This window comes from Ceratotherium simum, chromosome 33 (assembly GCF_057802395.1).
Source record: "Ceratotherium simum simum isolate JZ-2026a chromosome 33, ASM5780239v1, whole genome shotgun sequence".
NCBI lineage: Eukaryota > Metazoa > Chordata > Mammalia > Perissodactyla > Rhinocerotidae > Ceratotherium > Ceratotherium simum.
The window spans coordinates 498,033-513,709 of NC_141932.1; the positions used below are offsets into that span (position 1 = coordinate 498,033).

Sequence of the window (15,677 nt, forward strand, 5' to 3'; positions counted from 1 at the left end):
GCGTGCTGGGGATCGAAACCAGCGAACTCCTGGCCCGAGGCAGCGGGAGCAGAGCGCACGCACTTAACCGCTTGCGCCAGCGGCCGGCCCCCTTCTGTCTCTGTCTTTGTCCCTATCTCTGGGTTTCCGGCCATCTCTGCGTCTCTCCATCTCTGGATCCCCCTTCTCTGAGCCTTTCTTTCTCCTGGTCACCGTCTCTGTCTCTCGGTCTCCTTCTCTGGTATCTCGCCACCTCTGAGACTCTGGGACTCTTGGTCTCCCGTCCCTCTCTCTCCCTCTCTCTCCCTCTCTGGGTGCGCGCGTCCTGGGTCCTCACGTTTCTGTCACTCCTGTCTCTGCGTCTCCCCGTCTCTATCTCTCTGTCTCTCTTCTCCGCCTCTCCCGGTCTCTGGTCTCGCGGATTGTCAGGGCAGTGTTTTTTTTTTTCTGCGCATGTTTACCCCGTTGCCACGACATCGAAAGTGACGCAGGCGCAAGGGCTGGTGAGACGCCGACCGAGGACAGCTCTGCCTCTGATTGGCTGTCCACGCTGCCATTGCGGCGTCACCCGCCCCCGTCCGCGGGGATGGCCCGCTGCATTCCGGGAGTCGTAGTCCGCGGCGCGGGCCCAGCGGGCCCGCGCAGTCTGGCCGGCCGCTGTCGAGCCGAGCTCCAGGCGCCTGGAACCAGCCTGAGGCTGCTGAGTCGGTGAGGGGGGCCCGGCCGGTGGCCGTGGGCGCCGCGACGTGCCCTTCCTCAGTGGGTCGTAGCGGTCTGGCCCGTGTGCGCCCCGCAGCCGCGTTCTGGGGTGACCTGGGGGCAGGGAGGAGGGGGCGGGGCTGAGCGACCCTGGGTGGGGGAGGGAGGAGGGCGTCCCTGGGGGAGGGGTAGAGGGAGGGACTGGGAGCCCCCGGAGTGGGGCTGTGCTGGGGGACGAGTCGGGAGGGGGCGGGGCTGAGCGACCCCGGGCGGGGGAGGGCCTGGGAGCCCCTTCCTGGGACTCCGGACGGGGAAGGGTTGCGGGCACCGTGCTACAGACTGAGAGGGGAGGGCATTAGGAGAGGGTCTGTGGGGGCCCCTGGTTGTGGGTCCCGGGAGGGGGCCTAAGGCCGAGGGTGCCCCCCATGGCGGAAGAGGTGCGGGCTGCGGCGCCCCGGGAGGGAGCGGGGGAGGCGGGGCCCTGAGTGTGGGTTCAGGGGGGCAGGGGCGGTGCCATGCCGCCTCGGGTGGCGCCCTCGGGACGCCCTGCCTCTCCGGTACCCCGGGGGTGGGTTCGGTTTCAGGTAGTGTCTGCCCCTGCTCTGCGACTCCTTTGGTGGGCGAGGGAACCCCACGGGAGAAGGGCAAGAATGGGTCTCCCTGTTGCTGCCGGCGGAGGAGCTGGCAAGGAGAATGGGGACCACTGAGGATTTTTTTAGACCCTTAAAAAAAGTTTCAGGGCCGGCCCTGTGGCTTAGCGGTTGAGTGCGTGCGCTCTGATGCTGGCTGCCCGGGTTGGGATCCCGGGCGCGCACAGACCCAGTGCTTCTCCCGCCATGCTGAGGCCAAGTCCCACATACAGCAACTAGAAGGATGTGCAACTATGACATACAACTATCTACTGGGGCTTTGGGGGAAAAAAAAAAAAAATTAAAAAAAAAGTTTCAAATGTATGGAAGAGTTGTAAGGAAAGGCTGTAGAACTTCGCATACCCTTGCTTAGGTTCACCTGTTGGTATTCGGTCTGTTTTGCGTCACCTTTTTCCTCTCTCTCTCTTCTCTCCTCTCTCCCGTTTCTCTCCTCACTCCCTTTTCTCTCCTCACTCCCCGCTTCCTCCCCTTCTCCACCCTCCCCCTGCCTTCTCTCTCCTCTCTCCCCACCCCACTCCCGTGTCTCATACACTTGCCTGTATCTTAGCTGACTCCTCGGAGGCCAGGCTGGACAGGCCCCCCCCCATCCTCACCTCCATACCAGAGTTTAGTCCCTCGTTCCCCCAGTCACCCCAGCAATGTCTTGTAGAAGTTTCTTTTCCAGCAGAAGTTTCCTTTCCTGCTGCGGGCCTCATGTTGCTATTGTCGCTGTTTCTCTGCATGCTCTTTGGGTCTGTGACTTCCTTTGAGTTTCTGACCTTGAGGCTTTTGGGGCCCTGGCCGGTCGTGCATACATCTCTTGGTTGGGGTCTGTCTGTCCTCGTGTGTGGATCCAGAGTTTACTTTCTTGGCAGGGACCAGAGAAAGCAGCTGAAATGTTAAAGATGATCCTTTGCTCCAAGCTTTTGCATTGTAAGGGCACCTTTCCCCGTTTATAATGAGTAGGTGATCCCTGGGTGAGGCCACGCCGCCTATGAATATCCTGAGTCCTTGAGGTGGGAATGTGGGGGGAGGGGGAGGGGGATTGGCAGGGCCTGGAGTTAGAGCTGAGGAGTTGGGAGCCAAGCTTGATCTCTGCTCAGCCCACTGTGAAGGGGATTTGCCTGCAGGAGGTCCACCAGGCTTGGGGTTATCTCAGCTCAACCGCCCACCCATGCACCCTGACTTCCTCTGCACCTTGGGACTAGGCAGGTGAGGCCCACGGGATCAGCTCTAGCCATGTCCATGGTTGGGGGAGGGAGCCTGGGCTCCAGGAAAATCCTGTCCCCATCTAAGGCAAATCATGGGGGTCCCCAAGCTGTGTGTGTGGGACGGGATCTGCCTGGTGACTGAGCCCGGAGGAACTTGGGCAGCGCTGCATGGCCTCAAGTAAGCTGGGGTCAGGAAAGGATCCTGGTGGTCCCTCTGCCTAACCAGAAAATCCTTGCAGCAAGTGACTGGGCTGGGACCAGGGTTGTGAGGCTCTGGTGAAGATGAGCCCGGTGCACACACACATTAGCAAGTTCAGTTACTTTTGTGGCCGGGTTCCGTGCAGGATGAGCATGCCCATGGTATCCTAAGAAAACCAAAATGACATGCTCGTGTGACCACAGATCTGCCCGTATGCTGCGTAGAGCTCCGTGTATCCCGTGCCTGTCAGGATAAATTCGGCTGTGCCAGCCTGCTGGAGCTGGCGGTAGTCCTCCCGCCACGGGCGGCTCTAGATGAGTCAGAGTCAGAGACAGAGACGTGGTTAAAAAATTAAAGTCTGGGGCTGGCCCGGTGGCCTAGTGGTTAAGTTCGAGCACTCTGCTTCGGTGGCCCCTGGTTCGCGGGTTCGGTTGCTCGCACAGACCTACACACCACTCATCAAGCCAGGCTATGGAGACGACCCACATACAAAATAGAGGATGATTGGCACAGATGGTAGCTCAGGGACCATTTTCCTCACACACATACACAAAAATCTGGAACAGGGGTCAGCAAACTGTGACCTGCAGGCCAGCTAGCCGCTTGTTTTGTAGTGAAGCTGTTTGGGGACACAGCCAGGCCCATGGTGTACAGGTGGCCCCAGCTGCTTTCCCACCACGAGGAGGAGCTGAGTAGTCACAACTGAGACTGACTGGCCTTAATAGCCTAGAATATTTTCTGTCTGTCCCTTTGCATTTCCACCCCTGCCCTAGCAGAATGAATGCGAGAATGCGTTTCTAATCCTGAGGTCAGGAAGGAAGCCCTTTCTAATCAAGTTTCTGAACTCAGAAATCTATTTTAAAAATCTAGTGACTTTGACAATTAGAAACATTAGAACCTCATGTGTGGCCGAAAGAGCATGAAGTAAAAAGACAAGCCATAGACGGGGACACCTGCACGTTGGAGCCAGAGAGCGCTTTAACTACTTGACAGAAAGGGAGCTATAAGAAAAATGCCACGGAAAAGCGGGCGGTTGACACACAGACATAAAGAAATCCTGAGAAAATGCTGGCAGTGCAATGAGGAGATTCTGTGGTCTGAGGGTCCGGTCCCCAGTGCGGGGCGTGAGGAAGGGGAATCTTGTGGGTGCTGCCATAGTGGGTGGCAGGCTGAGGGTGCCTCCTGTGGGCTGCTGGGTCGCTGCACATGTCCAGTGGCCCAGGTGTCTGACCTCTCCATTATCTTCCAAATATATCACCCGCCTGACCCCATGTACACGGATGTGAGGGTCTGTAATGGCCAAAGAAACTAGGCACAGCCAGCATGCCTCTCAACAGAGAACTAGCACCATTAAAAATCAGTTATGTGGTAAATAGATGCTACCCAGGGGCCCCCCTGTGAGTAACCCCTGCTCCCCTGGGGTTCCCATTCTGGTGGGGCAGCAAGCAGTAGGCAGGTGGAAGGCGTGGGGGTGAGGAGGGCTGGGAGCTTGCAGGCAGTGGAGGGAAGGTCTCCCTGTGGGAGGTAAGATGAGAGGGACCCTGAGGAGGGGGTGAGGGGAGAGGAGGCAGGAGTGGGGAGATGGTGGTGATAATGGTGGTGTGGCAGGGCTCTTTCTTCCTGGAGGGAAAAGGAACCCGGAACCCCAAGTAGAGTGTCTTCTGAGGCGCTCAGAGTTCTAGCCTCAGAGGGAGAGGGGAGCTGTCGACTGTGGAGCCTCTGTCGTTTTTTTTTCTTTTTTTTAACAGCTTTATTGAGATGTCATTTGCATACCATAAAGTTCACCTGTTTAAAGTATACAACTCAGTGATTTTTCGTATATTCACAGAGTTGTACACCCATCACCACAATTAATTTTACAACGTTTTTGTCACTCCAAAGAGAAACCCTGGGCCCCTTAGCAGTGGTTCTCCTCGATCTCTCCTCTGCCCCTCTGGCAGCCACTGATCGGCTTCCTGTCTCTGTGGGTTTGCCTGTTCTGGACATTTCGTAGAAATAGAGATGGAATCAAACACCCCCAGGGCTGCAAGGTCCTGGCACCCTGTGCCAGGTGGAGACAGAGCTCACCAGCGCTTCCTGGGAGGCAGTAGGGGACGCCTGGCCCCATGTCAGCTCACTTGCAGAGTTTTCTCTGTGAAAGTGGGATTGCCGAGGAAGCATTCTCACCGCAGCAGTGGTCACGCACAGATTTTCCTGAATTCCTCAGCCGTGTGTTTGGAAGAAAACTTGGTTCGTTTCTGTGGCTCAGCCAAGGGGAGCATTCCCACTGGATTTTTGGTGGCTTTTGTCTGGGCCGGCTCCCTCCCAGCAGGGTCTGTAGATCTTCTGGTTTTTTCCGGGAGAGTTGCAGACCCGGCAGGTTCTGGGAGGAGTCGGAGTTCATGTCCCTGTATGTTCACAGCCACTGAGAACATTGTGGGCCCAAGGCCGGCGGCTGGAGGCTGGAGGCCTGGCCAGCTGCGGCCTGCTGGGTTCTGTCGTTTAGTTTAGTTGGTGTTTCCAACAGTTACAATCAAGACCTTTCACCTAAACTTCCTGAACCTGGCTTCTCTTGAATGATGTGGCTGCCTGTCAGGATCAGCTGGGGGTGGGGAGAGGGCTGGTCAGGACCTGAAACCCACTCACCGCAGTCTTCTCTCCCCATTGTACCCCACTTCTGGCCCACTTATTACACCTCCTGCCTGGCTCTGTGGGTGCGTCAGTCCAGGTCTGCAGGCCTGTGCCATTTCCAGAAATGGGTGCAGGCTGTCCACTGATGTGTTTCAGATCTTTAGTTGTTTTTAATAGGAGGAGAAATCCTGACACCTAGCCCTGCCACGTTATTGGAAAGTGAAGTCCCCATAATATATTTATATGTATATAACTTTTTTTTTTTTTGGTGAGGAATATAGGCCCTGAGCTAACATCTGTTAGCCAGTCCTCCTCTTTTTGCTTGAGGAGATTTTTCCCTGAGCTAACATCTGTGTCAGTCTTCCTCTATTTTGTACGTGGGACACTGCCACAGCATGGTTTGATGAGTGGTGCATAGGTCCATGCCGGGGATCTGAACTTGTGAACCCTGGACTGCCAAAGCGGAGTGGGCAGACTTAACCACTATGCCACCGGGCCAGCCCCATAATATATTTTTTAGTGTTAAACAAACGTCACGTTTCTGGGATGAACCCAAATCTGGTGTGATGTTACATGCATCATGTATGTAAAATACATTGTTGGAATGAGTTTACCAATGTTTTAAGATTTTTACATCTTTGTAAGTGAGACTGTCCTGTATTTTTCTTTCTCCTATCCGTGACTGATTTTATTTGTTAATCTTGGTAATAGCAGTCTTACAAAATGAGTTGCCATTTCCCACTTTTTATGTTAATTTTTATCTACACAAGTACAAAACTCTACTGATATTTAACAACCGGATTGCTTGGAAATAGTTCTGCGTGGACTCTGGGTGTGGTGGGTGCGGGGCTGATGAGTGAGGAGGCCCCTGTTTGCTCTCCTTTGGTGTGGTTCTTCTCACCTCATGGGCATCTCTTTGTCTGTCCTCCGCAGGTCTGGACTCTGGCTGAGATCCCAGAGGACCCTGTCGTCCCTGCTGTCTCTCTGTTAGAGCTGCAGTTGTATGGACTCGCCCTCCATGACAGGCGCCCTGTCGCTGTTGAGGCACAGTCACATTTCCCAGTGCAGGTTTGGAGAGATGCTGCCTTTGGAGAAGGCGTTTGCCGCCCCCAGGAACTCCGCAGCTCCCCCAGCACCGCCCACGCCACGGTCGGCGGCCGGGGACCAGCAGGAGGAGACCATCTCCAGGAGGGGCCCTGCTGACCTCGAGTTTTCCCGCCTGCACTTCCGGAGCTTTGTCTACCAGGAGGCAGCTGGGTCCCACCAGGCCCTGGCTTAGCTCTATGAGCTGTGCTGCCAGTGGCTGCGGCCCAAGGTGCGCTCCAACGAGCAGATGCTGGAGCTGCTGGTGCTGGAGCAGTTCCTGGGTGCCCTGCCCAACCAAGTCCAGCCCTGGGTGGTGGCGCAGCATCCCGAGAGCTGCAACAAGGTGGCATCCCTGGTGGAGGACCTCACCAAGGCCCTAGAGGAGCCAGGTGAGGCCACCACCCCAAAGGAGAACGTGCCTTAGAGGAAATGGGGAGGGGGCTGGCCCTGGAAGGATTGAGATAGACAGCATAGCACCCAAAGCCCAGCTGGTGGCTTACCTGAAAGAGTTTAGTTCCTCTACATGTAAGAGTCACAGAGGATAGCAGCCCTGAGCTGGTGGGGCAGCTTCTCAGTCAGCGGGGATTTGACCCCCACCCTACCTGGTGGCATCACCCACAGGGTTGCCTCATGGGCCAGGAAGGCTGCTTGGGCTCCTGCGCTTGCATCTACCTTCCACATATAAGGAAGCAGGAGGAACCAGCCCCTTAAATACTGAGTAGATGTTCTGGGCACATTTTGGCCCCTCCCCTCAGTATGGGAAGAAGGGGCGCTCTGGGGCTGGGTGGACAGAGTCTCCATCATATTTGAGGGTAGGGGCTGTGGGGCTTGTGGTGATGAGGCCATGGTGATGTGGCCATGTCCACACCCGGTCCCCGTGGGTTTACTGTGATTGTTAGCAGTGTCTCAGCCTTTTCGGCTCACTCTCTGCTCTGGTGGGGCCGGGGATGCTGTCCAGTCCTCCCGAGGGGGTCCCCCAGGGGCCGTCCACAGCTTTGAGCAGGTGAGTGTGGGAAGCACACTGAGCTTTTGTCATCTGCCATTACCAGGTGGGCCGGCAAGGGCCGCGAGAGCCAGTGAAGACCCGGAACCCAGCGAGACACAAGTGTCCCCCGAGACCCATGAGTGACTAGCCAGCCCTTGGGTGGGTGTGGTGGGCCGGGCTCTGATTGGGAGAGGGTGGAAGGGAGACGCGTGCATGTCATGGGAGCCAGAGGGAGGCTGGGTAGCCTGGAAGTCCGTGCTGTAAATCTGACGTTTTACTTAGGCTCTGGTGAATGTGAAAAGTATTATTTTTAATTAATTTTCAAAGTTGTGCAGATCATGCACGCTTATCTCAGACAGTGAAAAGCATTGAGGTATGAAGAAGAAAGTAATAATCTCCCCACTCCCTTGTACCCTCTGAAATAAAACCAAGGGGCATGCCCTGGCCCCTGTCCCTTCGTGTCTTTCTGTGCCTCTCACACGCACACATCTCACACATGTGCACATGCCTCTCACATGCATCTCACACGTGTGCACACGCCTCACATCTCACGTGTGCACAGGCGTCTCATGCATCTCACACGTGTGCACACGCCTCACATCTCACGTGTGCACACGTGTCTCATGCATCTCACACGTGTGCACACGCCTCTCACACGCGTGCACACGCCTCTCACATGGCCTGTGCGGAGGGTTTGGGGCCGGTTTCCCTGGAGGTGGTGTCCTTGTGCCTGAGCATGTGCTGTTCCCACGGAGCGGCCCCTCGCCCCCCGGGCCCCTCTGGTGGTGGCCCATACCCAGGGCCATCTCACCTTCGTGGCCGTTGGTTCGCAGGGTCCGCCCTTCCTCGTCCAGGGTTGGCGTTTACTGCCATTGCGGCTTCCGCCCCTTCCTGCAGAGCTGCAGGGAGGCGTGCTCAGATGTGCCTGGGTGTGGGAGCTCTGTTGGTGTGTCTGGGCTTCCTCAGGGTCGGTGGACAAAGGGCATGTTCGCACGGTTTTCCAGAAGTTTTGTAGTGTACGCGGTGCCAGTGTACGAGGGCGCCTGTTTCCCCACGTCCCACCAGCACTGCCATCATTGCTTTTTCAGGTTTCCACCAGTGTAGTGGGTAGAAAAGTGTCACCTTCTTTGTGGCTTTAGTTTGAGTTTTGGGGCCACTGCTGAGCTTGAGGTTCGTTTTTCTTTCTTCTTAGCCATCTTGCTCTGTCAGTTCAGGACAGATGAGCCGTGGGACCTGCTGTGCCATGAGCACGCTGGGCCTCCCTGCCTCTGTCTGAGAACTCTTCGCTCTCTTCCTGGGACCTGTGCGGGGAGGCAGTGGGGTCTCCCTGACTGGTTTCGGGGTGCCCTGCCGTGGAGAACTAGTCTCCTCAGCTTTGCCTTCCCCTCTCTCTAGCCTGTCCGGCTCCAGACCCTGTGCTTCGGGAACAGGGTAGCATTGGGGAGGAGAAGACCGAAGAAGCCAAGCCCACAAGGGCAGAGCCGAAGGTGGGTGGGTGCTGCCTTGTTCAGGGCCCACTGGGCTTGTCCCCCGCTCCCCAGCGTATCAGCCTCTCTCGCTCCCCCCATCGTCAATATGCCGCCAGCTGCCAGGGAGGCTGGAAGGGGTGGGAGCCCGGCCAGGGGACAGGAGTGGGAGTGGACCGAGGTTCCAGGGCTGGGCACCCAAGGCTGCCGCCTCCTTGGGAAGCCCAGTGATGAGCCTGGCCCGGGGTAGGGGTGGGTGTGGGGCAAGCGGAGGTCTCTGTGATCAGAGGGAGGGACCCGAGCCCTCCACCGCCACCTCACAGTGGAGGCCAGGTGGCTCCTTACTGCGTGCTCTCCCCCAACCCAGTTTGTGGTGACTCCCGGCCTGGCCCTCTGCCTCACCCTTCCTGCTGGTCCCCTGCCCTCAAGTCCCACCTCCCACAAAGGGGACTCCTTGCTTCGCCCGCCCCATATGTGGCAGCCCCTCCCCACTCCCACGCTCCTTGTGCCTCTGCACTGAGGCTGTGCTGCCCTCCGGGCCTCTCAGGCCGTCTTCCCTCTTCCCCAGAGACACGTCCCCCAGACCTAGGCCTCATGGCAGTGTCACCACAGGGCCACCCACTTTATCTCCTTCATGGCCTCTGTCAGGGGTCTCTGTCTGTCTGTCTCCCCTGAGGGCAGTGAGCATGGCTTTCGGGTCCCGCTGCCCTCTGGGTGCCAGCCGGAGCCCTGTGTGGTGTGGAGGGATGGAGACTTTGGGGTCCTCTACAGCAGTTGTTCTCAACCAGGGGTTCATCTGTCCCCCTTCTCTTGTCAGTACTTGGGGGTGGGGGTGCTCCTGGCATCCAGAGGGAAGAGGCCCGGGACGCTGGGAATGATCCTGCAGTGCCCAGGACAGGCCCCACCACAAAGAATGTCCGGAGTGCCGAGGCCGAGAAACCCTGCTCTCCTGTTACCCAGGAGCTGGGTCTGGGGAAACCTGGGGTCCCTGCGCAGAACCTGCAGGGTGGTGGGTAGGAGCCCCCAGGACGGTGCTGCCCCCAGCATGTCGCTGTGGTTGTGGGACCGAGGGTCTCCCCTCTCTCTTGGTGGGAGGCCTCAACTGGGGCTGTGCCCCGGTTTCAGAAGTTGAAGTTTCCGGAGGTGCCTCTGTACCTGGGGGACTGGGGCCACCTGGACCCTGCAGAGGAGAACCTGAAGACCTTCTGGAAACTGCTCCTGTGGGGTGAGGCCTGCCTCCCACAGCCTCCCGCTCTATCCTCCATCTTCTTCCAGAACTGTTGGCCTGGGGGATTCGGACTCCCATGTGGGGCTTTGGTTAGGACACCACAGTGTTTTTTTTTGTTTGTTTTTTTGTGAGGAAGATCAGCCCTGAGCTAACATCCATGCTAATCCTCCTCTTTTTGCTGAGGAAGACCGGCTCTGAGCTAACATCTATTGCCAATCCTCCTCCCTTTTTTTTTTTTCTCCCCAAAGCCCCAGCAGGTAGTTGTATGTCATAGTTGCACATCCTTCTAGTTGCTGTATGTGGGACGCTGCCTCAACGTGGCTGGAGAAGCGATGTGTCGGTGCATCGGTGCGCGCCCGGGATCCGAACCTGGGCCGCCAGTAGCAGAGTGCGCGCGCACTTAACCGCTAAGCCACGGGGCCGGCCCCGAGGACACCACAGTGTTTTAAATGTATTTGACCTTGAATGTATTTTAAACGTATTTGACCTTGAACACGTTTGCCGAGGTCCCCACCCTGGTCCTCACACTTCCTGATCTACACGTTTGAGTCCTGCGAGGGCCCTGGGCCTTTGAGCTTGCAGCTCCTGCCTGTAGGACCTGAAGCTTCTGAATCTGGAAAGAAATCCTGGCCCCAAGGTATTGACTTCCCATCCTTGTTGGCGCAGAGATGGGGCCTCTCGGCCTTCTTGGGTCTTCCCTGTCATTTTTTTTTTTTAAAGATTTTATTTATGTATTTATTTTCCCCCCAAAGCCCCAGTAGATAGTTGTATGTCACAGCTGCACATCCTTCTAGTTGCTGTATGTGGGACGCGGCCTCAGCATGGCTGGAGAAGCGGTGCGCGCCCAGGATCCGAACCCGAGCCGCCAGCAGTGGAGCGTGCATGCTTAACCGCTAAGCCACGGGGCCGGCCCGGGTCTTCCCTGTCTTGTGTGGACGTCTTTGCCCCAGAAACCATCCTTTGTAGGGAGGCCCCAACACGACTCCTGAGCTCTTTATGGCTTTAATTTTATGTTCTTTTGTAACTTTGCTTTCCGTTGAATTCCCCCCACTCCCCACGTGCCGTAGGCCCTTCCAGTCTTGCCCCACAGATCCTCTTCTTCATCCCTTTGCCCTTTTCTCAGAACTCCCAGCCCTCCAGGGCTCTGACGGGGAGTAGCTTTGGCGGGTGTCCCAGTGCAGAGAAAAGGACCGAGGCTGCAGTCCTGGCCCTGGCCAGCCCGTGGGCTTGAGGCCCGTCATTGGCTGCTTTCTGTTCTGGCTTCAATGTCTCTTTTATTTTTTCTGTTTTTTTGACCCCCTCAGGGTATCAGCTTGCCCAGGCTGATGCTGCCTGCAGGCTGGAGACAGGAACTTCGGTTGGTTGCCAGAGAACTGCCAGAAGGCAGCTTCTCAGGTGAGCTTGGGTCCGAGAGTGATGGTTGGGGGCCGGGGTGGCAGGGGTGCCTTTCTTTCAGAGGTAGATGGGTGCTCCTCAGCTCCACTGGCCTCAGCCAAGACCTCAACTTTGACCTCACTCATCGTTCTCCCACCACCTGTCCCATGCTCTTGCCACACCCACTCCCCAAAGGTCAGAGCAGGAGGCAGGAATCCAGCTGTTTTAATGATCTCTTGCTGCATAACAAACCACCCCAAAACTTAGTCACGTAAACAATGGCAATATTAGTTATTGTGATTCTGTGAATTGACTGGGGTCAGCTGGGCGGCTGTTCTGCTCCATTTGGTGGCTGCTCGGCCATGCACACAGTCATGGTCATCTGGAGGCTTGACTAGGGCTGGAATGTCCTGGGCGGCCTCACAGACTGGCAGTTGGTGCTGGCTCTTGACTGGGAGCTCAGGTGAGGCCATCCACCTGGGTCCTCCTTCATATTGCCTCTCCAAGTTGCTGTCTTCGGCTTCCTCACAGTATGGCAGCTGGGTGCTAAGAGGAGCATTCTGGGAGGGTAGGCACCATCGGGCAGGTGCTTATCAAGCCTTTGCATGCTAATGTCCCATAGGCCATGGTAGGTCATGGGGCCAAGCCAGTGCGTGTGTTTGTACATGTGCGTGTGTGTACACGTGTGTGTGGTGGGGGGACTACCAAAAAGCATAAATCCCAGGAGATGTGCTTCATTGGGGGCCACCAGTGTGACACATTTGTTTACCAGACAATGGTCATGGTCATTTGGCCCTTCCTGGTGACGGGCCCAGGCTCCCCCCATCGCGTGGCTCCATTGCCAGTGTCACCTCAAGGTCCAAGATGGCTGCTCCAGCTCTCACATCCACAGCAGCAGGAAGGAGGCCCCTTCCCACTTCTTACGTTTGTGCTTATATCCCATTGGCCAGAACTTAGTCACATGGCCACTTTAACTGCAAGGCAGGCTGGGAGTGATGGTCTTTCTTCCAGGCAGCTGTGAGCTCAGGGACTGTTGAGAAAGGGAGAGCAGATTGGAGACAGGTGGTAGTCTTCTGAGACCAGCGTGGCCCATGTCACTGCACTTAGCAGCTGTTTGGTCTCACTTGAGTTCATTGCCCCAGGTTTGCCGAGAGGATTGACTTGTGACGTGCATGTAAAGTGCTTTTCGTCTCCTTACCCACTTCTCCTCGCTCGGGCTTGCCATCCTCGCCCATTCTCACGGTCCATCTTGGGCCTGTGCCTTTTGTCGGTTCTGCTCACATGGTGGTTTCCTTCTCTGAGCCCTAGACTCAGAGTTGGAACTGCTCACGTTCTGACCTTGTTTTAGGTGGCGGGAGGTGGCAGGAAAGCAGAGAGAGCCTGTGTGAGGAAGGCTCCGTGTGCGAGATGCTGATGGAGAGGCTCACGAGGGAAGTTTTCATTTGCCCCTTGACGGGCACTGCCTGGGCGGAGGAAGAGCAGCTGCAGAAGGCTCTGGATCCTCAGGAGGGGGAACCAGGCCCTGTCACCATCGCCCAAGGGCAGTCAGTCATCCGGGAGCCAGCCCAGGACAGGGGCACAGCTGGGGAGAGCCTTACTGTGCCCATAACGCCGGCCACCCCACACCAAGGCCTCGGAAGAAAGAGGCCCGACCCAGAGGATGTGGGTGGCCAGGGCTGTGAGTGTGTCTCCAGCATGAGCCACCACCAGCAGTGCGACGTGAAGAAAGAGCCTGCTGCAGCTGGCCGAGGCACAGGGTCCCTGGCCAGGCAGGCCTGAGTTACCTCTGCTGCGAGCTGCCCTGCAGCCTTCCCTGGGATGGCCTGAGGGAAGCCCTACGCATGCAGTGAGTGCGGGGAGACCTTTGCATGGATCTCACATTTCATCGATCATCTCGGGAGCCACAGTGGCAGGAAGCTCTATGTGTGCCAGGACTGCTGGAAAACCTTCCACTTCAGCCTGGCCCTGGACAAGCACCAGAAGACCCACGAGAAGGAGAAAGTCTATGTGTGGGGAAGGGCCCTGGGCCCCCACCCTGCCGCCTGTGGAGCCCATGCCTGTGGGAGGATTGGCAGGCTCCCGGAGTGTGTGGAAGGTGATGTTTTCCCTATGCAGTCTGAGGCGCAGAGATGAGCCACTTTGCTGTGAGTGTCCCTAGAGAAGGACACCTTTGCCTGCCTGGGAGTCCTGAATAACGTACTGGGCTCCTTTGAGAACCTTGTGTGGCTTCCTATGGTGTCTGTGTGGATGTACGTTTCTAGATGAGCTAATGCGGCTAAAGCACTTAGAACCCAGGAAGGGCCCATGGGAAGCCCTCATCTCCTTGAAAACACAACCATGCAGACGCCGTCAGATGTGAAAGAAGGCTCCGCTTTCTTCTGGAGCCATTTTAGCACCACCCACACGTTGGAACATTTCTCAGTGTGCAAAGTGTAGAGTTGCCTTAAGGAGCATGATCTGCCAACTCTTCCTTGAAGTCAGCCTTGTCTCTATTCCTCCTGTTTGAGCTCCCCAGGGCTGTTGTTCAAGAAGAAATCTTGCCAGGTGTTTTGGCCTTTTCATAAATACGTGATGTGAGGTTCACTTCTGAATCCTCAATAGCAAACTGTGTCCTAGTTGAACTCACATGTTTTTTGGCAAGGAAGATTGACCCTGAGCTAACATCCATTGCCAATCTTCCTCTTTTTGCTGAGGAAGATTAGCCCTGAGCTAACATCTGTGCCCATCTTCCTCTATTTTGTATGTGGGTCACTGCCACAGCATGGCTTGATGAGCGGTGCATAGGTCCCTGCCTGGTATTGGAACCAGTGAACCCTCGGCCACTGAAGCAGAGCGTGCGAACTTAACCACTAAGCCACAGGCTGGCCCTTGAACTCACGTGTTTTTATGTGTATGGAGTGGCTTACCAAGATCACAAAAATGCTTGGAGCCTAGTAATGCAGTGTTTTCAAACCATGTATCTCAGCCCATTAGTGAATTGTGAAATCAAATTAGTGGGTGGCCACCGGCATTACAAAGCAATGAAGTAGAATAAAACAGGTCAAAATTCATCATGTAGTAAAGGCAAATACTGTTTTGTGAAATTTTTCAGCCATGTATCCAAATATAAGAACTGGTTGCAATGTAAAATCTATTTCTTACTGAGTATGGGGGGTTGTGATCAAAACAGGTTGAAAACCCTAATAAAGGTTGATGAGTTCTGTCTGTCTAGGCAAGGGGAACTTAACTCCTTGGGCTACATCAGGTGACCTTTTGATTTTTACATTTATTCTCTGATGACAGCATTGTTTCTGTTGCCTGAGTGTAAACATAACTGCTTCCTGTAGACACAGAAATTGGTGCCTCTTTCTGTCACTGGTTTGAGCAGGCAGTCTGTTGTGATGACACCCAAGTCACAGGGCCTTAACATAATAAAGAATTATTTCTTCACTCACATTAGTCTTGTGGTTCTTGCTGCTGCTCATGTGTTCGTGGGAGGGGAGCTCTGCTCCACATAGTGATGCAGGGATCCAGGCTCCATCCCTGCGGTAGCTCCACTTTCCACTGGACCCTTGGATCACATGGGGAAGGCCATACTCGCTCAGCTGGGAGACGACACACATCAATTCCACGCATGTATCCTTGGAGAGAAATGATCTCATGGCCCTATCACTTGCAGGGTGCTAGAACTGTCTACCTGGGTACCTGTCTCTGCCACAGTCACTGAGCTCAGTTCCCCTCTTAGCCTGTCCTTCCCCCAACCCTAAGTTGGCTGTGGCGCTGATAATAAAAGGAAAAAAACTATATTTGCTCTCTCAACTCTTGTTCCTAGCCTGTGGTACGAGTTCATCTCTCCTGCTGCCACAGGAGGTTACCCCTGGGATGCATCCCACTCTCAGATTTCAGGCCACTGATCATAAAGCCCAGCGCTTCGTCTCTTCAGTTTCCCATCTGATGTCTCAGTGTACAGCTAGATGTGCCTCTTTTGTTTATATTTTTAAATATTTTATTTGGAAATAAATTCGAACATAGAAAAGGCACAAAAATAATAATAATAGTACACAGGTCACCCACACACCCCTCGTCCAGACCCCCCGTTAACGTTTCACCCCACTTGTGGTTTGTGTGCATCCCCCACACACACATCTGGGGAAGCAGCAAGTCCACGTTCCTACTGCTAGTGACGATTCCTTTGCTCACCCAAAGTGTTGCCCAATTTCTCCGTTCTAACT

The 15,677-nt window shown here is 55.6% G+C and overlaps 1 protein-coding gene across 1 annotated transcript; it reads left to right on the top strand.

Annotated features, from left to right (window-relative positions):
- The first annotated feature begins 582 nt into the window (after window positions 1–582).
- On the top strand, window positions 583–14,893 carry ZSCAN18 (zinc finger and SCAN domain containing 18). The gene is given in 8 exon segments (XM_087422309.1): window positions 583–687; window positions 6,261–6,802; window positions 7,316–7,416; window positions 8,763–8,885; window positions 9,990–10,089; window positions 11,397–11,439; window positions 11,441–11,487; window positions 12,815–14,893. Coding segments are annotated over 7 exon segments (1,671 nt in total). The 5' UTR covers window positions 583–687; window positions 6,261–6,330; the 3' UTR covers window positions 13,600–14,893.
- Window positions 14,894–15,677: the final 784 nt, after the last annotated feature.